At 31.2% G+C, this 27990-nt stretch overlaps 2 protein-coding genes across 3 annotated transcripts in view; one reads left to right on the top strand and one right to left on the bottom strand.

The window, feature by feature from the left end:
- Positions 1-6218, top strand: part of LOC143252008 (uncharacterized) — a 35707-nt gene extending 29489 nt beyond the window's left edge. Inside the window, exons 5-6 of the mRNA XM_076503514.1 lie at positions 2928-3339; positions 5281-6218. Of these exons, the coding sequence (XP_076359629.1) occupies positions 2928-3339; positions 5281-5380 (512 nt within the window). The 3' untranslated portion in view covers positions 5381-6218. The remainder of the gene's footprint in view (positions 1-2927; positions 3340-5280) is intronic.
- LOC143252009 (hydroxyacyl-thioester dehydratase type 2, mitochondrial-like) lies at positions 1660-27729 on the bottom strand. Of its 2 annotated transcripts, XM_076503515.1 has the most exons (5): positions 27447-27727; positions 18628-18710; positions 14053-14150; positions 8253-8327; positions 1660-3318 (listed from the first exon to the last, which is right to left on the bottom strand). In XM_076503515.1, the coding sequence occupies exons 1-4, from the start codon at positions 27701-27703 to the stop codon at positions 8277-8279; spliced, it is 489 nt and encodes a 162-aa protein (XP_076359630.1). In that variant the 5' UTR covers positions 27704-27727; the 3' UTR covers positions 1660-3318; positions 8253-8276. The 2 variants fall into 2 exon arrangements, with proteins under 2 accessions (XP_076359630.1, XP_076359631.1); XM_076503516.1 differs by lacking the exon at positions 8253-8327 and having other exon boundaries at positions 27447-27729.
- Positions 27730-27990: the final 261 nt, after the last annotated feature.

Raw genomic sequence — 27990 nt, 5'->3', positions numbered from 1 at the left:
ACCAACAATAGAATATGCATCACCTGCCTGGATTAACATAGCACCCACACATGTACAGAAACTTCAACGTATACAAAATTCTGTACTAACTTCAGCATATAAAGTACCACGTAGCACCTCAACCACATTCATGCACAAGTATGCAAACATAGATACAATAGCTGAAAGACTCTTGCATAATTCTCTAAAATATTTTAGTAAGAATTGGCATAAAAATGACTTCATGTGTGATCTCGACAGATATCACGTACATGATGTAAATGGTCCTAAATACCTCTCCCCTTTTAACATATATTTAAGAAATGTAACACAAGCTGGCCACTATGCACTAGACACTTAGTCCTTGTTTCTTTATATTTTTATAATTATTATTTTCTTTTTTAAACATTTTTTTATTTTCATTTTTATTTTTTAATATTTTTTTCTCTTTTGAATTATTATTCAAGTATTGAATAATAATAATTATAATTACTTTCTTTTCTGTGTGTGTGTTTGTGTTACTACAAGTAGTAGTAGCATTCTCTCAATCGAGAAAAATACAAAAAAAAAATATATATATATGAAAATACAAAAAAAATATATATATGAAAAAAAAATTAAATGAAGAAAAAAAAAACTACTTGTTCGTCCATGCATGGACTGAGCCCTGAAATGGACCTGAGTATGATGTTATACTTTTACTCTGGCCCAAAGCTTAAAAAAAAACCCTAAAGACAGACGCTATAATCGTTCGGGAGAGAGGAAGAGGTCAAATGTACCTGACCCTCCTGGGTATTTAACAACATCAATACCACACAGTCAAACAGACCTCGTAGCCTCGTGTAAAAATTTCGTTTCATATACCATACAAATAATATCTTAGTTTTTAAATCGTTTACGTCTGAAGCAAATACGATTTTTTTGTCTAATTATTTCTCTGGCTTTTTCAACTGGTTTCCATTTTCATTCAAATATGGAAAAAATTTTCACAGTACACATGATAGCTTCATGAAGTTAGCTTATTAGTGAAGATATAAATATTAAATAAACCTTGATGGGTAACTTTGTCGTATCAGGATATCCGTATTTTTAACACTAACCTCCTTTACTTACTCTTTATCCTGTTTATACCACTTTCATAATTTAAAAAAAGGGCGGTGTCGCCTTTTTTTTTAACTGCATCTGTTCCTTAACACTGTGTTTGTTTGTGATTGTGAAAAAATTATTTTATTTCGTTAAATAATATAAATCTTGTAACATATATTTTATTCTAAAGTCTAAACAGAACAATTATAACTATACTGTCTTCAACACACGAACTATTTTCGTAGTTTTGGATTTATTTCTTAGCCTTGAACATCTTGCTTACAGCATTTGTAACTTCCAAGCTCACTACAGCAAAGTTGTTGTGTATTACTCGATTTTATTTAATATTAAATCATAAACACCACTCACGGTTATTAGCAACATTAATAACAAAGTACCTAAAGTGGGGGTTGATTGACTTCTTCAAGCATATCGTAACGCAATTGCAACTGCTGTCATAATGAATTTTACAAAAGCAATTCATACCCGATTTTTAATACATTATTGTAAATTTTCTAAAGTTTAAGTTCATTACAGTATCAACGTGTTCATTAACGAAAAAACGGTGTTTTAGTATGTAAAATTAATAACACATTTTTCATCGAGTTTGTAAGAACTTTAATATTTTACCGTGTAATTCACATGTTTATTCATGTACTTGTTTTACAATCTTGGAAGTCTTGAAAAGAATTATTTAAGTTATGTATAAAATACTCAAATTCTAAATATGTGTAATATGCATTACACTATATAAAATTAACGTTATTTTCGTATAACGAAAATGGATTATTAAAAGCAATATCTACGCAACCCTAAAAAGGACTGTTTTATTTCTTAGGTTCTATAACGCCAGGTTTTACCCACAAGTCATTAAACTCTGTGTGTTCTATCCAAAGAGCCAGACATTTTCACTAATTCTGACCAGAAATAACTGCTTACTTACATTCTAAGCGTAGTTAATATCTTGTTCATGAATAATATCTAACGCACACGGAACTCTAAAATTTACTTCAGTAAAGATGTATTCATCTACATTTTGAAAAAATTATAAGTTTTTGTTGCAGTTGTTTCTGAATATTCTTGTAAAAGCTATATGCATCAGCTGTGTCAAATTTTGAACTGGTAGGCTAGATGAAAAACAGCTAGTCAAAAGCACATACCACCAACTCTTTTTTGACTTTAAGGGAGAGATATTTGACCGTCACCCATATAATGCTTCCACAGCCAAAATTACAGAGCATTTTGTTTTGCAATAACACAATAAAATGATGAACTTTCTTATCCAAAATCTGGCACATAACCACTGAGGCAGTTTCAGCCAAAGGGTAACATCCAAAATTTGTCATTAAAAGCATATTCATAAAAAAAATATCTACTAAACTTTACTTGCAGTTGACAATTCCATGTGTTTAATTACTAAGATTCTTTTCCCTTTTGATGTTATTCTTACTTAAGCAAAATATACACGTCCACAAAAGCACCATTTATCTGTCAAAATATTTTAACTACAGTAAAATATCAACTGTTAAGTTTTTGGTTAATTTCTAAATACAAAGTTTTGAAAAAATTATAGAAAATTAAAAATAATTCATTTAAAACCTAAGCTTCCTTTAATGCAGGCATCTTGTTTTCTTTCAGTGACATTTTATCTACAAAATTTTCCTGCAATGGTTACAAAGATAAATGTCCTTTATGATAGCATTGTTTAATTGAAGTAATTCAGTATTTTATTATAAATATAGCTTTGCAAGTTTTGCTATTAAATAAAACAAAAGAAAAAAGTAAATATTTTTGAACCTTTGATTTTTTACTGTGAAAACAGTTTATTTTTCCCATTCTTATTTTTCATCATCACCTTCTAGAGGAAGATCTATGTGAAATGTGGGTGTCTTGTAAAAATGATTTCCTAAAGCAGTATTTATTGAGTTTACAAAACCTGCCAAGTTGCCCATGTTACTATCCCACCAAGATATTCTATGATAATAAAATATGGGACAACAACTTGGAAAAATACATGAGGTGGCAGGATGCCAGTGGAGAAGCTGAACGACTGGATGTTTATAAGAAAGGAGCATATTCCTGTATACGTTCTTTGGTCAGTGACAGAAATACAGGCCTTGCTGCCCAGCACTGCTGTTATGATAAGTTTCAAAGGCTCATTACTCGAGGACCAGGAGCTGGGACTCCTCATCTAATTAGTCCAGAAATATCTCGTGGTCTACACTATCAAGTTGATATCTTACCTTGGGTCATCTGTAAAGGAGATTGGACAAGGTAAATAAATTTTCACCTTTAATCCTACATGCCATGATTTAGTATAAATCTAAGGAAAAACAGCATGATCCAGTTAGCAAATCTGTCAAACTTAATACAGCGTAATGATAAAAAATATGTTATTCTAAACAGTCTTGACATATCAAGAATGCACATCACACATTTTATAAAGATTACCCATTGCAATGTTACTCCACTCTAACTCTTTCTCTGTCGAAGAATTAATGTGTTACATTCCTACACCTTCACCACAATTTTTACACAATATTGAAAGCATCAGTTCAACTTTTTAAAGAAAATTTATTGTAGTCAATAATATTTTTTGTTACCTGAATTGTGAAATAAAAGTAATTCATTCTGTTTATAATATTAATTACAAATTCAATGAAACACAAAGGTATGACAATAATTAACAAATTTCTTACTTCTTTCATAAACATAAGTTATATCACTTATTTTTTGTATCACTAATAATACTGTAAGGTTTTAAAAGTTAAGTATGTACAATTTTAAAATATTCCAAATATCAACCACATTAATATCATGGTAATAAACTAAACAACACCATGCCATTATGCATTCCTTTTAATCTCAATTCCAATATTAACAAAAAATAAATTGTATTTTACTGAAGTGAACTTGTTTCTAGTACTCCTCCATCAATGCTACAAGTGTGAACAATTTTGAAGCAATAACTGAAAATATGAAATAATTTTTAACTCTGAAATGCTAATTCCTTGATTAAAATCTCTAGATATCATATATTTGCTCTTTTTTTATGTCCACTTCAGGTAATTTGGCAATTTCATTAACTAGCATTGCTATTGACAACTTAACTAACTGTTAAAAAGACATTTTACCAACATTCCAAATTAGATAACAACACTATCTTTATTCAACATTAATGTAACATGTGAATTATGTGGTACATTAGACACAAACAACTTCTTTATACTTATTTATAAGATAACAAACAGTCATGTTCATCTTAACCCTTACAAGAGAGAATGTGTAACAACAGCGTATCTCTTTGATAGTATTTTAAAGCAACTATTCAGACGTCAAGACCAAAAACAAGAAACACTTCACACAGAAAACAAACAAGTAAGGTACACATTTTAGTTAAAAGAGGTACGTGTGAAACTAGGATCCATGTATCAACTGGACTTTTGTCCAAAAGCCTTACATGTCAAAAAAATAAATTAAAAAAATGTATATACACACACAAAACTGAAGTCTAACAAAAATCTATTTGGTTAACAACTTAGTGATTTTGCTTTTCACAAAACTTTAGAATTCTCTCACCTTTGATTTCATTATTCATATAACACACTATTTCTTTTGCACACAGACAGTTATTACATGCAGTCAGTAAAAATCCCTCTCTGTTCACTTTACAGTAAACACTGTTGTACTATTTTTCTTTGCTCCTGAGAAAGACAGGCTCATGTATCAAAAGTATTAAATGCTAACGTTTTTTTATTTTTATTTTGGCCATTTATTTATTCATATTTTATAAATGAGTAATTACATTCACTACACATACCATAATCATAGACACAGCCAAGAGGATGATAAGTTACCGTGATGTAATTCCCACCCAAAATTTCATAGAAATAATATTTTATAACTTTGTTCTTTTAAATGTTATTCATTCCTGCCTCATCAAAAAGAATTATCCTAGCTAGAATAGATTACAGCAACAAATTAACTATTATTTACAGTAAGTGGCATATATGTGGTAGTTAAGCAATAATACTAATTGTTCATATATGTTTAAAACTATGCACATATGATGCTGTTTTTCAGAATATACTATATTGTATGTTACTACTACTTATTATAATCATATACAAAATATTTTATCATAAATAATTACTTAATGGATTCTGCCTTAAAAACTTTTAAGTAAAACTTAAAATATGCTTTGTTTCTTCCTAGGTTCAACCAAGTGCGCCTTCCTAACAATAAGAAAAACTGTTTTGAAAATCCTGATGACTTTGAATTTGACAAGTTAGCAAAGGCTGTGAAAGTATATTAATATTGTTTTTACATTCAGATTTTAAACGTGTGGGGAAAATACGTATCTGTTTTTAATGAGTTTAACTTAGTATTTTTAAACATTTTCTTTTTAAATTATTTCACTTTATTATTTCTGGATAAGCTTACATTTTTAGCCGTTATTTTGTCCCATTGTGTTTTAACCTTCTTATAATTTATAGTGTTAAAAACCAGAAAAAATAGTTATTTTATTTTGTAAAATATAAATATTTTAAGTGAGGTACAAATCTCAGTATAATGTATATTATTTTTCTTTTAATTTTGAAAATACACAACTTGCATATTTTCATACAGATATCAAAATTGTTATTGATCAGAATGCTTGTCTTGGAGTACTCTAACAGTTTAAATTTTGATGTATCTTGTATGTAATTTCACAAAATAATATGGTCAGCCTTAGGGTTAGTGAATATATTTCCTACATATATCTATATTATATAAATTACACAAGTTGGTAAGGAAAGTAATTGTTTTATCAACGTTCCAAACATTCTTTGCTGTCATGTAAGAAGTTATTGATCAGTAAATATTACATTAGAAACAAGCAACTTTTGTAAAAACTTGTGTGTAAGAATTAATTTTTAATGTTGATTTTACATAAACAATCATAAATGTACAGTTAACTCTGAAGTAAATTATATGTATTAAAAACCCTACTATTTTAGGGTTTGAAATAAATTTGGTATTTCATATTTAAATAATAAAAATCTTACTTGAACATAGTAGTATATAATTTCATAAGTTCTAAAGTGACAATTGAATGCTATGTGTATGAATTACAAGTTGATTAAATAAAATACATACAGTTAATATCAAAATTTGGTTAAAATATTATTTCTAATGCATTTACTTTCAGTAGTTTAATAATAGTGTACAATTTCATATAAGAAGCCAGTGTTCTGATGATTGCAACTAGTTCTGGACAAAAAAATGCAGTTAAGTACAAGAATTTTGAAATTAACTTTAAGCTGATCCTTCTGGAGATTTCCACTCTCAGCTTATCAAAATTTCTGTTGACTCCAAGGCAAAAATTTACCAAGAAACCACATGATAACACATTATCATTATATAACACATTAAGTACAATCTTCAAACATACAAATTTTTGTTTGTCACTGAATATTAATCCAAGTGAGCAGCAATTTATGAAACTCTTTAACTTAGGATTTAAATTAACCTTATTTACCAGGGTTCTGCCCAAGACCAAATGTAACATGACTCATCTTGTTTGATGTGTATCCTTATAAGAGATTTTACTTGTCTTATATTTACCAATGACACAGTAAATTGTAAAAATCTTAATTTGGAAAATTAACTTTTAAATACAAAGTTTTATAAACTGACAACTTTAGACTTGTCAGATATTAAAATTTTAGCAAGATTCATATCACACACAGTAAATATGATAAAATGTCACGTCTTTTATGGGTATGAATATGAAGCACACAAGTGATTTCCTTACTCAGGAAAAGCCTGACCAGCCTGTTCTCTGTTTTCTTGAAAGGTGTTGACACATCCATCAAACCCAGTGAAATCAAGCTTGCCTTGGAAAGCCAATACAAGATTGATATATATATGATTCATAGAATTTTCTCCAAGAAGTCTAATCAACCCTCCAGGTTTATCAAAATTGTAACTACCTCAAAGCAAAATGCCAATCATGTTTTACAGCATGGCTGTTACTATCATATATTTCATTTTACTGCTGAATGTCCTTACCACCGTCCCACCAATCCCCTAACCTCTAAACCTTCAGTCTCACCCCAACCAACCAAATCACCATTTAATCAACAATTATATGAGGCTCAAACTAACGATGATGCAACCTCTGAACAAGATGAAGATTAACAACCAATCCACTCAAACACCATCGAATAAAACAGTTTTTAAAACTTCAGCCCAGATGCAAGCAACCCACCAACTACCAAGGTGCTCAAACTAGAGTACCTAGAAGACACAAATACTCCCAGGCAACAGAGGAACAACCTTCAAACTTATCAGGACAAGATCAACCATCATAGTTACCACTGGATCTAATCCCAGCTGCCCTGATGAACCCAAAGTCATGTATCGACCATTTATTTTGTGGTTTTGCATATAACCTATGGGTGTCTGGTGTCAGTTCATCAGTCTTTTGTCTTCCTTGCTTGCTCAGTTCGCACCTAATATCAGGATGATCTCGTCCGTCATGGTTTCTTTTTTCTCTCTCTCTCTCTCTCTCTTTCTTATTACTATCATTATTACTATCTATGTAATTTTACAGTATTTTATTTATTTTCTACTCTTTTTTTTTTTTTTTTTCCTTTCTTCTTCTTTTCTCCAGATAGCTGCTTCAATATCCTAAAATCACAAGTGGGGCAAAGAGAAAGGCCATCTTTCTGAGCACCCGGTTATCTCTATTTCCTCCGGGGATAGAGAACTTTAAACCGAAACACCTGTCAGTTCTTTTGTTCTTTGTTCCTTACTCAGTTCTAATTTTATCAGCCCTAAACATTTCACAGAATCAAAGAATAACATCTAGATAAACACGATATCTAGCCTTAACTTCACAATGGTGTAGTTTTGACTTTAAAATATTATTACAAATATATATCCTTTCATTTAAAAATGAGAACACAATGTAGCTTTTACATTTCATAATATGATGTGACTTTTAATTATATATAAAGTTATTCAAAACAAAAATAATGAAAACAATCAATCAAACATGTACAACAAATTTTTATAATCTTTGTATTACAAATTCAAACATAACTTCATGGGATATTAATATTCTGTTTTCTTATAGACTCTGTACTTTGAAATTAATAACCAATAATGACAGCAATAATATGAAAAAAAACAATGCATACTTCCACCTCTCACATTAGCTCTTCTCAACTTCTATTATTAGGTAATACCAGTTTAGCTTCTCCTCTCAATACCACCTAAACCATTGAGAAAGAAAATTTATTGGTAGGTAAAAGAACTTAAGTACATATGTATATACACATACATACATATATCAATCCAATTTGTGACCTACATACATATATTTGTTGAAATAGCAACCTTACCATAGCTTTAAATAGAGAAATTTATAACATAATTATTCATTAAGTCTTATTTTTTGTAATAGTGGACACTAAGAAATTTTAGTAGGTTGTCCTGAATAGTGAATTCTGTACAGGTTTATTTTTTCACATTTTATTCTTCTGGAGTTACTTTCTAACAAAATGATCAGTAACAAAAGTTTTTATCAGTTTTTTGAGTAAGGTTTGTATATCTATTCCTAAATATGAGCATTCACTACCAATTAAACAAAAATTTGAAAAGAATTGTTGAAAAGTCATTTAAAATTAGTTTACAGCTTGCACAAATATTTATCTGCATCTGAGAAACTATTACTTTTAACTGTGAGTATAAATTTTAAATTATTGATAACAGCAAATATAATTTTAACATTATTTTAAATATAAATATAATCAGGTAAAAAGAAAAGATTTTCAGGCTAATGCTTCATACATGTGTGTGTGTGTGTGTGTGTGTGTGTGTGTGTGTGTACACCAAGGTTTATTTGAACCACAAACTTCCAATTAAGTGCTTTTGTCAAGTTGAATGTATAACTCAACTGATGAAGAACAAAAGATATACTGTAGATATGTGTTTGTGTATCTATCTATCTACACACACACACACTTATACCTGCATTAGTGTATAGTATGTTAAAAATGACAGGGCTAGTGCTACAAACAACCATCCCATAGTATAACCCTAACCTCACATTTAAGATAACTATATTTATTGCAAAATAACTATAATTTGCAATATTAAGCCTGGCCAACAAAGACACACAAAAATACAACCAATTGGTGTTATTTCGTAAGCCAAGTAAAATTAAGATCATTCATAAATTGAATTTGTGGGATATTCATATTATAATTGCCCCCCACTAGTACAGCAGTATGTCTCTGGATTTACAATGCTAAAATCAGGGGTTTGATTCCCCTCGATGGGCTCAGCAGATAGCCTGATGTGGCTTTGCCATAAAAAAAACACACACACATATTATAAATACTAGATTGACAACTTCCAATACAGAGAAAAGCCAGTTTATTTTGGTAATGCTAGTTCCAACAATGGCTTTTATGTCATGCTGCTTTGCAATAAAAGTATAACTTACTATTTTTGCAAGTCTTTATGTACTGAAAGTATAAAATGAAATGTACAGACAACAAAACTTGAAAAATATTTGTTAATTTCTTAACTTAAAGTCTTCACTACCAATGATTAGAGATTTGCTTCTTAATAAAATGTTGGTGATATAATATAAAAAAAAAATCAGAAATGATTGATTTTAAAATTGAATCAATATTTTTACTTTCATAATAATTTTAAGCACTTGACTCTAAACTAGGTGATCACACACTACATCTTTACTCTAAGCTTAATATACCAACATTCACTGCACTTATAAAGCTTCATGGCACCCTTTCACCCCAACTCTAAAACCATAAAGGTCAAAGAGTAATCAAACCATTTTATTTGGATAAATGCATTTTGTCTTTCACAGTTCCTTCTATTTCAAAATATCAAGAGAAATGAAGCCAGACAGTGGTTTTGATGAAAGTTATATAATGTATTAGTTTGAAAATCTTTTTCTTACATGATGAATAACAGTCATCAGTTATATCCTCCTGCTGTAAAAATAATGAATCATGAAGCATCTTAAATATAAAGTAAAAAATTATACTTGAATCTTTGATACCTAAAAATAGGATTTGAAGTTTTGCACCTTCTTCATGAAACTTTTTGGAAGTCAATGAAACAACAAGTCCTTGACAGCTAAGCTCACTATATGTTGTTTGCACAGAACTAGTACAAAGAAGTGATTTTAGAGCTTGTGATCAATCTAATAACTTGTGATAAAAAAAGTGTGTGTGTATATGTGTGTGTGTGTGTGTATGTACAAGTTGCCAAATATTAGGGTATTTGTCAGATTGGCTGTGATATTACAGATATAGTGGTCAAGAAGCTATTTCTGCTAGCAAACTGTTCACAACAGTTGTTATGGTTTGAAGTAAATTGACAATCTATTATCAATTTTACATAAGTCACAACACATCAGAATTAGGGCAAGGATTTTCTTTAAGTTAGTTACTAATTATTCAGGAAAACTCTTAAATCAGCTAATTAATTTTCTACATTGAATACTACGAATGAAATTGAAGAATATTACACCAAATGATTATTTTTCATTTTGTTTTAAATTCCAATTTCTTCATTCCATTTGTATCTCATACCATTACCTTTTAAATAAATTTTGTAGCATTTTGTGGAAAAAAAAAGATAAAAGTTTGGCCTGGAAATAAGATCTTTTCTAAAGTTGAGAGACTCTGAAAACATCCAGTTTAGATCTACAAAATGTAAACTTACTGACATTGCTACAGCTGTAGATCTTATTGTAACAAAGTATTTAAGGTTTATCTAGTTACTAAAAGAAAAAATACCCTATAGATACCAAAACTATCAACCTTTTAAAGTCTGAAACAACTTTCCAGGAAACTTCTCTAGGATAGTTTAAGTTTGTTCAAATATTATTTAGGTACAGTTTAAATATTCAAAAGAAGTGGTTATGGTCACAAAACACCTTAGGAAAAAGAAATAAACCTCTTTCAGAAACCCAATACTGTAACTACAGAGAGAAGACTTGCACAAAATAACTAATGAATGTATGTATCACAAAATACAAAACTGAATTTTAATGTGTAAAGTTATTTCTTACTTTTACTTAAAAATGATAACATAACAGTAAGATATAAATCTTTCATGACCAAATAACTTTTACACTAACTTCTTTTTTTGTGTGCAAAGTATAAGTTTAAATTTAATTAAGTATTTACAAAGTTGCTGTATAGAGAAGGAAACAACAATTATTCTAATTTATTTATATTAAGCAGGGTCGTGTATTATAAAAGAAACAAAAATTTTGGCAAAGGAAATGAATTATAACATGATTACCACATGCAGCTTTCCATCACTGACCAATACAATAACCAAAATACAAATGTGCTCATTTTAATTATACTTGAAAATTATGAAGTTTATTTAGAAGACTTAATTCATCTCTCAATTCAACAGTTAAACCCTTGAGTACTGAATGCTATATTTTTTTTTTCTTCACTGGAAGATAATTTACTTTTCCAAGATTCAATGTAGGCTACAAAATGAGGAAGCCTAAGTGTATAATATGAATATTTTCATATGTAAGTTACAGTGGGAAAATAGAAGAGTGATAATAGAAAGATGCTGGTGGTAATAGGCCAAGCACAAACTATGAACATATGCAGATTATGCTTAACACCATGTATCTCTTCAGTTAGGACAAAGTTTTGTTTATCATAAAACTGTGCATTAAAAAAGTAGTGTTCAACTAACTAAGAAATACACAGGTTTGTCAATTATCATATGTGATGTCATACATGTATTTATACATCCTGAAATATTTAAAATGTACCTTAATACCTTGACTGCTTTGAAACTTTACCTATATTACTAATGCACAAGAAGCAAAAAATATTTTCTAATTTTGTAGCTTTGGTTATAAGCAAATAACAGAATATAAATTAACAGACATGCTTCTCACGATATACAGCCAAATAATAGATTTTTGAAAAACACTAAAATTATGTATATTGTTCAAGAAGGGGCAGGTGATACAGAAGCACTGACTAGGGTCCAGGCAAAACACAAAGTTTGGTGCCAAGAACAGTGTATTACAATTCTTTCTTCAACCTTTGGAAACATTTGCAAAGACACAGATAAGACAGATTTCAGTAAGCTAGCCAATTCTTAGAATTTGAAAATTAAAATTATCTGCCATTCTGCATGGGTAGCAGTTTAAAAGCAAGGCCAAAATCATTTGTAGGGCTAACTAGAAAGTAGAATTTCTTCTACTGACTATGTAGTACTTATATCCTGTTAATTTACCTGATATTTATTAGGTTAAAGGACATATGTACTACTCAAACAATAATATTTACGAAGGTATAAATGACAACAAAGAAAAACATCAAATATTTCATTACAATAAGGGATGACATTAAACAATGATATGGTCATTTCAGCAATACTGTTTTCAAAATATTTTTCTACTTAACAATACATACTTGTGAAAACAAACTAACAGTTTTCATTTTAGGGAGGGTATTTTTTTTGCTTTTAATTATTTTTGTTAAATCAAATCTTATGAATGAATAATATCAGTCAAGTTTCAATAATAATTTACAATACATTTCTCACATATCTGGATAAGACTTGAAAACAGAAACAATTATATAATACCTGATGAACATCATACTTTAATAACGATAAAGTAAAATCCAAAATTTCTTGGTATATACATAACAAAGCTGACTTCTCATTTAAAAAAAAAACTTAAAAATGTGAAATGAATCAATTGTGTGAATATAATTAATATTTATGAAATATGCACATATACAGTCACACTAACCTGATAACCTCTCTTTATTGTGTATGTTCCAAACCATTTTTAATATAAGCTAACTTTGAGTTTTTTTAACTAGAGGGCAGTTCAGTTGCAAAATAATTGTTTAAAAGACTAAGAGTTCATGTAATTTATGAAAATATTTTGAAAGCAATTATGTTATGCATATGCAATGGCTTAACGTTTATAATCGGATTCAAATAAAATAGCTTTAAAATTATTTGCATTCAGATATACAATATTTGATTTTTTTTGTCCCTAATTTATAGTCACTTTTCAAACACCTTCAATGTGTAAAACCTTAAGTGAATTTTTCACTTTTCGAATTCCTTTGGATGTACATTAAAGTTACTCCTTGTGATGAATCTTATTCCAAAATTGTATTCAAAGAACTTTCAATGTAGTATATTTACTTAATTCACCAAGACCCATAAACAATGGAGATAATTGAAAATAAAAACAGGCTATTATATATATATAATAAAACAAAGATAGATAAAGAATTTAAATGAATATATAGAGAAACGTACAAGTATAGGTAATTACATTAAAATTAGTTACATAAAATCCTCTTCAGTTCTTTACCTAATTCTAACTAAAGATATGAAAACCGAAGAATTAAAACTGTAGAACTTACATTCTACAGTTACTATGTATAATACAACAAAAACTAATGCAGTGACAAAAGAAATTCCCAAATTTTGCATAAATTACTTTTCTCATATGCATAAAAACATTATACTAACAATTCTCACGAAAAAATCATGATGTAATTACTCTAATATATAAACAAATGCTTACAGAAATAAATACAGCAATGATCTAATAAACTTCAGTGGAAACACATTAAAAAAATCCTTTTGAAAATTATAAATTGTTTTAAGTTAAAGACAGGCATGGCAGAAACATGCTGAGGGATGTTTTTCACTTAATGTTACATTTCTGGTAAAAATTAACTGATCTGTTTTATGAATATTCATGTTAACACATCCATATATTTTGTACATTTCATACAATTAACAAAACATCTATAATACCTTTGTACTGCTGAAATATAACTAAATACTCAAGATAATAATCATTTATCAATAGAAAGTTTTAAAGTTTTTAAGTGTTTAATCTATGAATGGATATAACTTTACTAAACAACATTAAACTCTACATACCTTGCCATCACTGGTTATACAAGAGTAGTCACAAATTACAAGTGCTTTCCTTAATGACTTTAAAGTAACAGAAGCTGTAACTTCTTCATCAATATACACTGTTGTAGTAAAGAAAAATAAATACATATTTTTTTTTATTTTTGAGATAAAACTTATCTGTACAAAATAAAATTGCATATGCCCAAAATATTAGCTTCATATCTTTGAACGATTCTTCTAGAAATATATTTTCAGTGAATTTAACAACACTTTTAAGAAAAAATCGTTAAGACAATAAACTAACCATATATTTAATGTCTACTTTTGTATGGGGAATATTTACAATTGCATTCATAGATAATAAACCTAAATCCTATCAATTTTCTCCTAGTAAGTTACCTACAAAGAAGATAACATGTACTTTAAATTAAATGTAACTGTTAATTTTTATCAGCTAAGTAAAGATTATCAACGAAGAAATTCCAGCACAAAATTCCATCATTTAGAAGCACAGGGATGTCACATTTGACAACATTGCACAAGCTATAAAATAGGACAAATCAAATAAGCATCTGTCAGAAATGAGAAGACCCCATCTGTTGCAGTTCCAAGATTACTACAATAAAGTTGGAATAAATATAAAAGTCATAGTAGATGCTTTCCTAGAACCATCAGTTTTTCACAAACTTTCAAATGAGAAGTTGTAAAATGAGAACATGGTTATTAATAATATAGATACTGATGAAATAATCATGAAAAATTTTGGACATACTAACTGAGACTGCATGAATTCATTAAGTTAGGAAGACTTCTTGAAGTAATTTGGGATGGATTTCTATACCAAATGGCCAGAAAATTAACCAGATACGTTATTTTAGATTTAATGTTAAATACTAATTAGAATCTGCTTCAAAGAGCTGTAACATTTGGGGGGAAGGTCATTGCAAAACTTGTAGGCAATGGGAGACTGCACCAGTTATAATAAGGTTAAAGTAACTATTCTCAAAACACACAAGTTGGTGCTGGAGACGTAACACCAAAAGTTTTGATGGTTATAATCAGCAAGATAATTAAATTTATATGGAATTCACCCATGCAAGAGGTTTATTCTAATCGATGGTGTAATTCTATGCAAGTTGGCAACAGTTTCAACAAACAGGGACAATTATGTTTAACTGAGTACCTTAAACATTGCACAAGTGATGACCTCAAAATGAACTTGAATGAAAAGAAAGTTGAAACACTACAGGAAGTAGCTGTTCTTTCCAATTATTATGTTTTAACACATAAAACTACTTTTCATAAAAAGAAATTCCTGTCATTTCAACAAAAACCTGTATCCTGGTAAGTGACAAAGATGAACATGAGGGATTCATCTCGTGAAATTCCCTTCGCTAGAAGTATACTGACTGATGAGCATGGAAAGGATCAGCAGATCTCATCACTATCTAAATATACACTCTCAAAAAATTAAGTGGAAAAAATTCCAAATGGTTATTTTTCATAAATGGTGTGCTCATGAGAAAATGGAGACCACCAAATGTACCAGCTTCAGAGGCCTGAACTGTAGTTTATCAAATTGTTGTTCCAAAAGTGTATTGTTCTGATGTATTGAAAGTGGCCCATGAACTCCTTGGGAGGTCATTTATGTATGAATAAGATTTATGACAAAATTATGAGACATTTCCTTTGGTCAAACATTAGGCAAGATGTTTCTTACTTTTGTAAAATTTGTCAATTGGTCAGAAAACCTTACCAAAAAATTCCTCTTTCAGCTCTAAAACCTAACCTAGCATTTGAAGAACACCTCAGTCATGTGATCATTGATTGTGCTAGGCCAAAAAAAAAAAAACATTTATGTCTAAACACTTTCACATGCTATATAATTTTATTAATTTCTGTTATATGTGTCATGAAGTTTTAAATTGTATAATTCTTTGACAATATATTGTAATTAATGTGTATGTGTATAACATTTTGTTAAAAATTGTCTAATGCCAGTTTTTAATTCCCTAATGAAGGAGGTGTAACAGATTTACTGTTATACATTTATTTTAATAACTACACTTGTTTCAGTATAGGTTTTTGTTTTGTTTTTGCATGTGCTGTATATTGTACAAGTCCCACCTGTTCTCTAAATTTATAAAAGTTTCTTGAGAGTAAGAATCAACAATACTTGTTTCATAAAATCCCAGCATCTTTGAACAAAGTGGATCATTCTTAAAACTTGTGTGATTCATATAAAAGCAGCTAGCTAAGAAACAGTAATAGAAGATTATTATTGGCGGGCTACAGTTAGCCAATAAAGAATGATCAGAAGGACTAGACACAGAGTGGTATGGGTAAAAAAGAGATAACTCAAGGAAGTAATCAGATAGAAGGATACATAGGAATCTGTGGGACCCACCCTGGCTGAAGGCATCAACAGCCAGAGCCTAAAGATGAAGTGCCAGGTATGTTGAAAATGTATCTATGAAGCAAAACCCCACCAACTACAAACCCACAGGAAAACGAGGGGATCTAAAGACCACTTCATTGAATATATTTGGTCAGGGCAGGAAAGACAATCTGATATGAGATTCAAAGGATGTGGTATGCGACACACAAAGGGATGAAAGTGGTGCATGTAGGCCCAGTAAATTAGATCCAATGTTCAAAAACAGAGAGATCTCAACCAGGTGCCCCCTTGGTGATTGATATGTGTTACCAGTGTAGAATTGTTGGAATGAAACATCATCAGACAATGTCTGGCAAAAGGAAAGAAGTGATTCAAAGCCAAACTGGTCATTTGAAGCTCTAGGACACTAATATGCAAAGACCTTTTGTCTACAGACCAACGACCCCAAACCTCCTGGTGATTTATCCATGCACTTCAGTCCTGAAGGAATGCATCCATGTAAAGATGTAAAAGAAGGGAGAAGATGTTCCCAGAGAAAAAAACCCTCAGAATTTCAGTGGAGAGCCTCAAAGAGGAGATAGATGGTAGAGAGATACCATAAAAAGAGTTGGAAAGGTAGGACAAAGGTGGGAAAACAGGGTATGGATCACACTTACAGAAGAGTTAGGGGCCACACAATGAGGGGTGAGGCATGCCAGTTCTATCACTAAATTGTGGGGTGGTGGATATCAAAAATGGTTTGGAAAATTGATGATGTACTAAGGAAGGATTCAGTTCACAGGAAATATGAGAAAGAGATAAAACGTCACATACTTGAGAAACAAGATCAAAATAACGGTATTAGGCCTAACTGATTCTTCAGGCTGAGCATAGGAAGACATTACAAAATAACAGTGGAAATAGATAATCAAAGTCCTTGTCCACAGGAACAGGCTTAGCTTGTTCAGGAGAAAGTAGGACAAGACTGACCTAAGTAATGTTCAATCTCCCACTGGGTTGCCTGCACCTGAGGCCTTAGACATAGCACTAGTTGCATGTCTGACCTCAAAGTGGTAACATGAACTTCAGAGTTCATAATGAGGAAGAGTCAACCAGTAATGGAAAGTAAAGAAAAACAATGCAACTGTTACAAACCAAAATTAAAGTGAAGTAAAAAAATAGTCTTAATAGAAACTATAAGTGAAATAAATGAAGACCACTTTGTGAGTTTACTCAAGACGAAGGTAAAACTTTAAACAAACAAAATAGAACACATCCAAGTACAAGCACCACCAAATGAGGAGTTACAGTTTGGTAGAGGTATATAGAGGGAATCACACATGCCAAGTGTGTTGTGTTCCCCTTGATGGAGAAGGAATGCATGATAATTTACATGACAGACATGTTGGAATCATAAGAGTTTATGATTGTGGCATGCTTGAAGAAACAATTTGCATAGAGAAGGTAGCACTTGATAAGAATAGCTAATTTTGTGAGTCTAGGAAAGCACAAAACAGAAATTTATTTTTTATTAAAAATATACAGAAATAAAGTTTAACAATAAAAACTTAAACTTTGATACAAAAGAAAACTGTGCATTTGAACAATGCTAACTGTAGCAGTCAATCAAAGATTGTTAATACTAATCTGATGTTATTTTTAGCAAACTGCTGCTTTCTTGTCATGATATCAGTAATCTTAACATATGCAGAGGAATGATTATCAGGAGCTAATTTTCAGTAATTCAAACTCAGTAATAATTTATTTATTTTCAACAAGTTTAAAGCTAGATGCAAGTTTTGCCATCAAAACTAATTTTCTTCTTACAACTCTTTATCGAACACAAATTTCCATCACAAGGAAAAGTACAACATATAAACTTAATAAATACAATGGTTAAAAAGAATTATGATGAAAAATGTATGCATTTTGAGTAATGAAAACATAAAGTAAAAGTCCTGCGGGCACATTTTGTATAACTTAATAGTAATATTACATGTATCATAGAAAAAAAACTACAAATCAAAATGTTTTAACATAGTTCGTTTGTTGTTTTGCTCATTAACTTGAGAATATTTAAACTTTCACATTTCTAAAACATAAGTTTAAAAGAAAATATATAATTTGCTTAACAAATCATATCATCTTATTTCCTGTAAATAAGATGATGACTTACTCACACTTAATTTAAATGTTAAAATGTTTAACAATTATTTTACATGGACTAGGAAACTCCAGTGTCTGTTTTACCACAACACAGCCAAATCCTGGCAGCTTGGTACCCATAACAGCTGATACTAACCTGCAAAAATATTAATAAAATACATATATTTTAGCATGTAGTTTTATACTGGTAGACTGGACAACTTTTTAAGACTGTAACTGTAAACAGTCATTAATTAATGCTTTTCAATATATATTTTTAATAGCAATGTTCATAATAGGAGGAAACATTGTAAAACATGCTTACAACATCCAAAAGTTTAACAATAAAAAATAAAACAGAAATGAATTAAACAGCAAATACAATTTGCACCCAGTTTATGAGTCAATGAGACTAAATTTTGGGGGCTGTGTGTCACACAAGGACATCATTGTTTCCAATATGCAAGTTAGAAAGAATGGTGAATAAAATACTTAAATTTACAAATGATATTAAAGTCTGTTTAAGTCACTTTGTAAAATTAACAAATGCAGTCCACCCAGGCAAAAACATCCATGAAAAACTCATTGGTATACATTGGATTATGTCAATTGTGGTCCATGTGGCGAGAAAAAATCCAGTAAAAGTGCCTTGAATAATAGACATTGTGACATAATGTGTGAATAATAAACAGCATAACAATGACAGTCCTCTTTTTATCAAGTACATATGGTTACAGGATTTTGTTATTCCTTAAAGCCCACTTATAAGCAAATCTTCGTGGTCCACCACTCCAGCAACTGGGAACCAGAAGTGGTAAGAACCCTTGTGCTCCACTACAAGAAAGAGAAGAGGAACATGCATTTGTGGATCCTGAGGAATGACCCACTGGAGACAGTGCAATGAGTGTCTCCATTTCCCCACTTAGAAAAGCAGAAAGACAGATTTTAAGAACCATAGGCCAATATGGATAAGCAAAAATAGCTGTCTGATTTACTCATGCAGTCCATGAGTAATGGTTCACAGAAGATAACCTGGTGGTCTTACAGAAACACCTTATCTCCACAGTGAGAGTTAAAAAGAAACAGAGTAATTGCTAGCATAAAATGATTCAGCATACTTGACCAAGCAACATCTGCCACCAGGTGGGATCCAGAAATACAAAAAAAGGCAACTGTTTATCAAATGGTTAAAAAAAAAAAATAAGTGAAACCACAATGTCAGCTTGCCCCAGTTAAAGGCAAACAAAAGTAAGGAGAATCATCTCAAGTGGAACATGATACCCAACCAAGGACTGTATCATGATATTGTGCAAATAAGGTTCAGCAAGCACACTGGGAGTTCTCCATATTCCCATTCATACAATCTCCTCCAAAAAGCAGCAGATTTGAGCAGCTAATGACAAAGTAACATGGAGTATCTAGTGAGACAACACATTAAATAGCCAACAATCTTCCATCGACAAGTCAGAAATAAGCTAGGTGGATGAGCTGCCAAACTCAGCCAGTTAGGGTAACAGGACAAAGATCATGAAAAACAAAAGAGTTCCAGTGTATAAAAGGCCAAAACAGGAAACAAAAGGATTCACAAACAGGACAAAATACTATGATCAGGATCAGAATGAGAGTATAAATGGGAAATACAAGTGAGGAAAGAGGAGGCAAAACAACCTTCATGAACAACAGATGTCTTGTGAAAGAAAAAGCATCAGGGTATGGTAAATATCAATAGCATAAATATCAAAATGATGACAACTTGTAGTGACAAGGAAATGGGTATTAAGGGAAAGGTGGTACAAAAAACATGTAGCAACAGGTTCAAAATGAGAGATTCCAGGGAAGCCCACATCCCTAAAAGAGAGAGAATCTCTCAAGCAGGAAGAGGAGATGAAGACAGAGACAAGCTAAAGTGGCTGCTCATTCCATATCTAGGAGCCAAAGTGGAGAAGACTGGGGCCAATTGAGAGGAACCCAAATAAATGAGGTATTGAGTGTGAGAGTACTTCTTCACCTTGATAAGAAACTCTACCAGAGCAGACTCCCAACAAAAGAAACAGGTGTGACTGGTAAACTGGGCTCAAGAAGAAGAGAGCAGGAACCAGTCATCCATCATGAATCCAAAGAAAGAAGACAACATGCAAAGACAGGAACAATCCAACAGAACACACAAAGAGCCGAGGCAAAACCAAACAGCAGTGCACAGAACTGGAACATATCCTCCTGATGGATGAACTGATGATAACATTATGACTGCTGATAAATGGGATATGAAAGTAAGCATCTGTCATGTCAAATTTGGTCATCCAAAGAACTGGAGAAAAAAATCCACCAAAGAGAGAGAGGCAGGATAAATCCACAGGGAATCGGGGGGTGTCCAGAAAAACATTTAGCTGGGATACATTGATAATAGGTCTCCAATCTCCCATCTTTTTGAGGGAAACAAAGAGATGGGAGTAAAAGCATGGATGAACAGGAACCACATGTTCTACAGCACCCTTGTGAAGAAGATTATGAATTGACTCCACGAGACAACTGGACAAGACACAATCCCATGAGGTAGAATAAGAAACTGGGAAAGAGGACAGGGGAGAAGGGGACCAGAACTGAATGCACAGACCATCTAACACAACCTGTAACACATGTGGATCTATCATGAAGGGTTTCCAGACAGTGAAAAAAAAGTTGTAACCTGGTCACCACCTGTCTATGGAAAGACATATCATCACAAGTAATGGGAATACCAGCACAAAAAACAGAATGTTGGGAGTAAGGAAAAGAGCAGAGCATGAGGCACTCAAACAAGCAAAGACTAAGCAGAACCCAGTGAGGCAAAACAATCGAGAAGCAAGGTAGAACAAAAAATAACATAATCTTGCCACATTGACCTTGGACTTCAAAGATTCAAGCTCTCCAAAGATTGACTCACACAAAAACAGTATCTGATGAAATTCTCATAACAAGAGAATGTAATGCATCTCTCGCAAGAAAATCCTAACACAAAATCTATTTGGTGAGGGAGAAGGCTAAAGTTGTCTACTGGACCACAGCAGACCACAGAAGAGTCCATAAATCACCCAAGAACTGATAAGGAAACTGGTGGAAGGATTGTAACAATAAACATACAAAAGAAAAAGCATGTAAAAGACTGGTCAATGTAATGTAAATTGTAGTAAGCTTGGACCATGTAATCAGAATTAGAACACCACAAAGGACAGAGAAAACATGAATACTGAGAACCCAGATTGGGAGGGATTCAAGAGCTATTGGTAAGCAAAATAGAATTAGTCCAAAAGCTAAGTGGGACAAAGAACACCCACTCCCGACTGTATTTGAATAGCAAATCATTAAGATAATGCTCAGAAGAGAAGATGGAGGAAAATAATAATAATCAGGAGGCCTTTCTCACAGAAGGAGAAAAATCAATGGCTAAAGAAGAGCCATGCAAAGCTTGACAAACCTGATCAATAACGTGCAAGAAAGGTTTGTGGTCGACAGACTCTCCTGACTATCAGCATTATGTAACTGGTGGAAAACAAATGGGGCAGAAAAATCTAATTTGAAACTGTCCTTTCCCTGGTGAAAACCTTCCTCAGAAGTGTGGTTTTGAAGAAAGGGAGAACAAGCAGAATTAGCTGCTGCAAGCATCCAATTCCCATTGAATTACCACCTGAAGCTCCTTGACAGACATTAGTACCTCAGTGTGCTGGGGCTAGTATCACAAGTTTTATCCATATTAATGGGAATTTCATCTGCCACATAAAAATTTGAATTCATAAGTCCACATGGACGTTTGAAAAAATATAATTGAAAATGAACTACTAAGTAAACACTTCCAACTAAAAGTTAAAACTAGCAAGAAAACACAAAAAAATGGAGGAAAATTTGCTTAGAGAACAACTGAAAACACACATCTCAACACTGGAGTATCAATCAAGAAAGTGAGGATTGTGCTGCAATGGTAGAGGGAGCTATCTGTGCTAGAATATAAGATACAATGGAATTAGAGGAAGGTGGTCAAATGATCAGCACATGCTGTTGCAATGATACAAAATATATAGGAGTATAACAGACTGGCACACTGTTCATAAGATTTACCAGTCTAGAGGAAAAAAACATAGACCAAGATAGTTGAACGTGAGAGAAGATAATAGTTTTGGAATCTCCTAAATTTATCTTGATAAAAAAGAAGAGTTAGGGAGTATCTAACTGAACTGTTTAAGACTGTAAAGGGAGTTGATAGTGTTGATGCACTACCTTTTTTCATACTTAAAACTGAGGATAGTAGAACTAGGAAACAAGCATAAATTTGGCAGGGTATAAGTCACCTTTGACTACAACAGGGTGGTTGGCCTTTGGAACAGGTTGCCTTCACATGTTGTGGAGGCAGTAAATTTCAGTTTGAGAGATAGCTTATAAATATATGAATGATAAGGACTAAGATATTTTTCTTTTTAAAATTTATTTTAGAGAATGGAACAGCTGAGGTGGACCAATAGGTGCCATGTAAGTAAAATCACCTAATAAAGCTGAAGAAACCAGATTTTGTATTGAGCAGTGTGTGTGGCCACTATCATCATTTGTGTGAAATTTTGAATATGGTATGGGTTTTACAAGTTTAGATTACAAATATTACATGAAGTTAAAATTTCTATTCAGAATTGGTTAAAAAAAGAATATTGGAAAGCTTTAAAAACCACCTCAATAAACATGTCTCCCAAACATGACTTGCAAACTGAGCATTAAAAGGCAAACTTGTAAAAACCTAACAATTAAAAAAAGAAAAATTAATTTAATTGATCAAACTTAGCTGGAATTTCCTAAACACTTAACTTTCTCATGTTATCACTGTACAAAATTAAACCTTTTTCATATTTATGAACATATGAACAAAACAGCATGGAAAACTAGAGAACCTTCCTTCAGTAAATTTATATATATATATATATATATATACCATCTCATACAAATTGACTGTAAAATGCATAAACCTGCATATTTAACATTGAGAATAATAGGACCAGGAGACACAAGTATAAATTTGACAGGGTAAGAGTCACTTTCAACTATAACAGGGTGGTTGGCCTTGGAATGGGTTGCCTTCACATGTTGTGGAGGCATTAAATTTCAGTTTCAAGTTGTATGTAAAAATCATATATTTAGTCTGTTTACCAGTTCCTCATGACATACAGTCTCTATAATACACTAATAAGTAACAAAATATATCAATAATATTTGAATAAATACACAATTAATGTAAAAAAACTTGTGTCCAGATTAAAATGATGACTACAGCTACACACGAAGAACTTAAAAGAAGTTGTAATTCTTTTTAAACACATGCCAAAATCAGACTACCTCCAATCAAATGTATTGTATATAACACTTAAGTCTCAACTTCTTGACATAAAGCTACAAAACACTACACCAGATTTTAACAACTGAACATCATGTTTAGTTAGTATGAGAACCAATGTGTGAATGAAAAGGAGAATATGATAATCCAACTACACCACATCTACTACAACTAAAGATCATCATGCTGATTGGAATAGGGCAAACAATATAGTGGTCTATGTGCTATTTACATCATCAGTTTTCAGGAATCAAGACTGTTATAGTGTGAATTAGATTAACACTCCTACAAAAAGACGTTTCTAGTCCTGATTTCTCCAAGCCCGTTTCCCTGGCTGTGATTTCGCTAGATAGTAGATAGGGACAGTGGGAATCTTGTTAATCCATTCATTAATGGATTTAAATGGCAATTTCATTTAAATACAAAATTATTAGCCTAATATTAATAACCTTTCAAGTTGCTCTGGGGCCTATTAGGCCCCACTTTTCGTAGGAGTGTTAAGAAAGTGAACTAATTACTTAAGTTATTTAAAATGTCAATATGGTTCTTCACTAGACAAGTTTGTTTGGAATGCAGAGGTTTTTAATGCTAAATATGAACATAAAACTCAAACTAGCTTGAAGAACAGAATTTATTATCACATTAAATCATATCTGCTTTATTAGAAATGCATCAAAAATTGTAAATCAATAGCATTCTAGCTATTGGTTGATCATAAAATATATATATATATATAAATGATCACATGATGAGCAGAAAGCACGTTGAGCTGATTTCAAAACTTAGGCGGACTGTTTTGACTCTTTACATTTTCAAACAGGTTACTAAATGTGGCACTGGTTAATAGTGAATTACCACAATCTCATCAAATGTCAATATAAATTATTTCATAAAAGGAGAAATTCATTCTACCAACAATTTTACATGCAGATCGCATATTTTCTTACCATAAATCTCTTTCTATTCTAAATACATTAATTGTATTAGCATATTAAAATATGGAAAAACTTTTGAATATCCAAACTTCATCCCTCCTAGTTTGTTTTCAGTAAAAACTAAATTAGTTTTAAATGTACCTTCATACCAAGTTATAAAACAAATTGTAATCTTTTTTCAACAGTTTCTAGCACACTGCTCTTACTTCTAATGAAAAAATCTTATAGTTTACAAAAATGTCAAATGGCCTTCTGATGTTTTATTCTTTTTATGACCTAAGCAATCCTTCTCTCACAACATGTACTTCACATACAATAAATAATAGTTAATTATGTGTACCTTTTATAAATTTTTCTAACTGCAGATTTAAACACTATGCATGAATATGTAGTTTCAGAATTGTTTCTATACAGTGTCAGATTTTAATACAAGCTGCTTGATAAGACTGTATACCAACAAACTGGATAGCTTTGAAATAAGACAATGTTTATTTCTATTATTTCAGAACAGAAATTAACTTCAGTGCACTAATTGTCTGCTTTTATCTTGCTTGTTCATTAAATCTTCCACAGAAGTTCTGAAGTGACAAATATCTTACATTACAATGTTACCTAACTGTGTAGTCATGGGAGCACTCAAATCATGTACTTCACCATAAAATATTAAAATGTTTAAGAATTTTCTACAAAATTAATTAATAAACTGGCTATCTAGGGCTTTTGTTTAATTTTGGGTCTTTGTTAGGAGATATTACTTCAGCCTAATTTCTATTAATGATTTTTTTTTGGAAATTGTCTTAAAAAAAAAAAAAGATTTATTCAATGCTTCTTGATGATAAATATCTGATGTACAAATATGATTATATACACATGCAAATATCATGTATTCATAAACATACAGTGTGTTGGAGAACAAACAAGCCCATGAAGTTTAAAGGCAAAAGTAGACAGCTCACAAAACTTATCAATAAATATCTAACTATTTACTGAATTTTATCCTAAAATTTGCTACAGTTTTGTATCATACATATATGTAAAAGATTTGATATTGTAGAGAAAGCTGTAGAGAAGTTATAAAATTATATATTAGTCACACTTAATATCTCTTGCACTACAGTTAGATTGACCATTTAAATTAACACTGGGTATAAAAGCTTAAGTATAAAAACCTTTACAGGATGTAATATATATCCAGGTTTAACAGATGAGAAAACTCAGTTTCTCTTTTATCCCAGTTTAATATAATATGAAACTTACTTATATACAATCATTTTTAATTGCAATTTGTGTAATTCACCTTACAAAATCAATTTTAAATATTTTGTATCTGCATTTCATTTACATTTACAAAATAAGAATACAATTTAAAATACCAAACCTCCCTTAGTTACAACTTTAAATTAGGGCTTGACAGAGGTTAGGGCTAGAATAAAATAATTGCAATAAACATGGCACACGAAATATTACAAATTATAAACAAAGTATAATGTCAGAATCAAGCAAAGCCTAACATAAGAAGAACAAGTAAAAGTACCTGTCCCTAGTAATGAGAAGGATTTAAGTTTATCTACCTAAATTAGTTCCTGGACTTTAAAAAGATTAACTATGTTGCACTCTTGGTTTCACTCAAGAGCTAAAGCTCCAAATTACTTATACCACCCACCATAAAATGTAATTGTTGACCATTTCAGTCATGTTGAGCACCACTGAACAATAACATAATGTAAATATACATCTCTTATTTATATCACATTTTGAAATATACATAATAGCATGATTAATTTGTAACAACTTAGAGTAAAATATGCTGCTTGCAAAATAAAATTTGAAAGGAGAATGATTGGAGTTTATGGCTGAAGTGATTAGAATTATAGATAATACATATGATGAGTGGATCATGTGTGTCTGTGTATTTAATGTCAAGACTGATGGGACTTCAAACAGATTTAACACTATAGGAGTCACATGATAATTGAGCAATTTTATCTTCAGATTTTCATAACTCTTTAGAATATATTATGATAGATACAAAGGGATTTGGCAAATTAATAAGGTTTGCTGAATACTTGAAAAAATCAGGGAAGTTTAATGTTTGATACAATGAATGGGATAGCCAAAACAAGCCCAAGAAGCACATTATTGTTCCTCAAGAGTTAATGTAGTCTTTTGTTATTGTAACTTAGAATTTGACTTCATAACCATTTTAAAATTTAAAAACTTGTAAAAAAGATTTTGTTAGGAGTACACATTTAAAAAGTCTCATAAGCAAGTTTCATGTGAAAATTTAAACTAACCTAAAATTTTTTTTTTCCTTAAGTACACAGCTACGCAAACTGGCAAAGGGTTATTCACGCTGCGCTCAACACAATTTTTAGCATTATAAGCCTTCAGAGTAGTCAGATATGTCGTTCAGCCACTAGTGATCAAAAGGACATTTTTTTTCTCCAAAAATGAAAATTTGGAACGCTGAACTTAATTTCAAAAAGCTGTCATGATTCAGCCTCTGTTGGTCAACGTTTATGGTCAGGATAAACTTACAAGACATTGGGCACACAAATCAAATTTACAATAAATGATAATCTCAAACTAGTCTGATTCTCTGCCTCACCCGTTTAGCAACGCGCCATGCACAACCCGTTTACTCAGTCTGCTTTTCTCAGCCCAGCAATCGTCCAAATGAACTGGATTTGTATCACCAGTTAGAAGAGCGAACTTTTCAACATCTTTCGTCGTAAAAACTCTACTTAACTGTTCCGTATCACCTATCTTTAAACTTCGGCTTTCGTGCGAAAAAGTTAGTTTTATAGCTTTAAATATTTTAACAAAGTTTTGATTCATCTCACGGTGCAAACACGTTAACGCCATTTTGAATAATAGTATGGCTTTATAATCTTAATACAAGTTTTTGTAAGGTAAAAAAAAAACCGTACGCGTATGCATCTTACAGAAAAATGTAAAAATGTCGAAAGAAGTTTTTGTTTTGTTTTTATCTCCCGTTGAGCATTTTTATAACTTATCTTACAGATAATGTCAAATATTTTATTAAATGAGTAAATAATGATGGATTGTATATTATACTATTTTCGGAGCCATACTCTATCACAAACTTTAACGTTAAAAAAGAACACCGTTAAAACATTCGTTACAACCAC

The sequence above is a fragment of the Tachypleus tridentatus genome, chromosome 6 (assembly GCF_004210375.1).
Source record: "Tachypleus tridentatus isolate NWPU-2018 chromosome 6, ASM421037v1, whole genome shotgun sequence".
Taxonomy (NCBI): Eukaryota; Metazoa; Arthropoda; class Merostomata; order Xiphosura; family Limulidae; genus Tachypleus; species Tachypleus tridentatus.
The sequence above is the reverse complement of the archived record's forward strand: the minus strand, read 5'-3'. Positions and strand labels throughout refer to the sequence as shown.

Excerpts from the sequence above, each read along its gene's own strand:
- LOC143252009 (XM_076503515.1), bottom strand. The coding sequence starts at position 27,703 with ATGGCGTTAACGTGTTTGCACCGTGAGATGAATCAAAACTTTGTTAAA. Across the intron at positions 14,151-18,627 it reads ACTGGAGTTTCCTAGTCCAT|TGTATATTGATGAAGAAGTT; the intron begins GTAAAATAATTG and ends TTACTACAACAG. Across the intron at positions 8,328-14,052 it reads GTATAACCAGTGATGGCAAG|GTGGTATTGAGAGGAGAAGC; the intron begins GTATGTAGAGTT and ends TCAATGGTTTAG.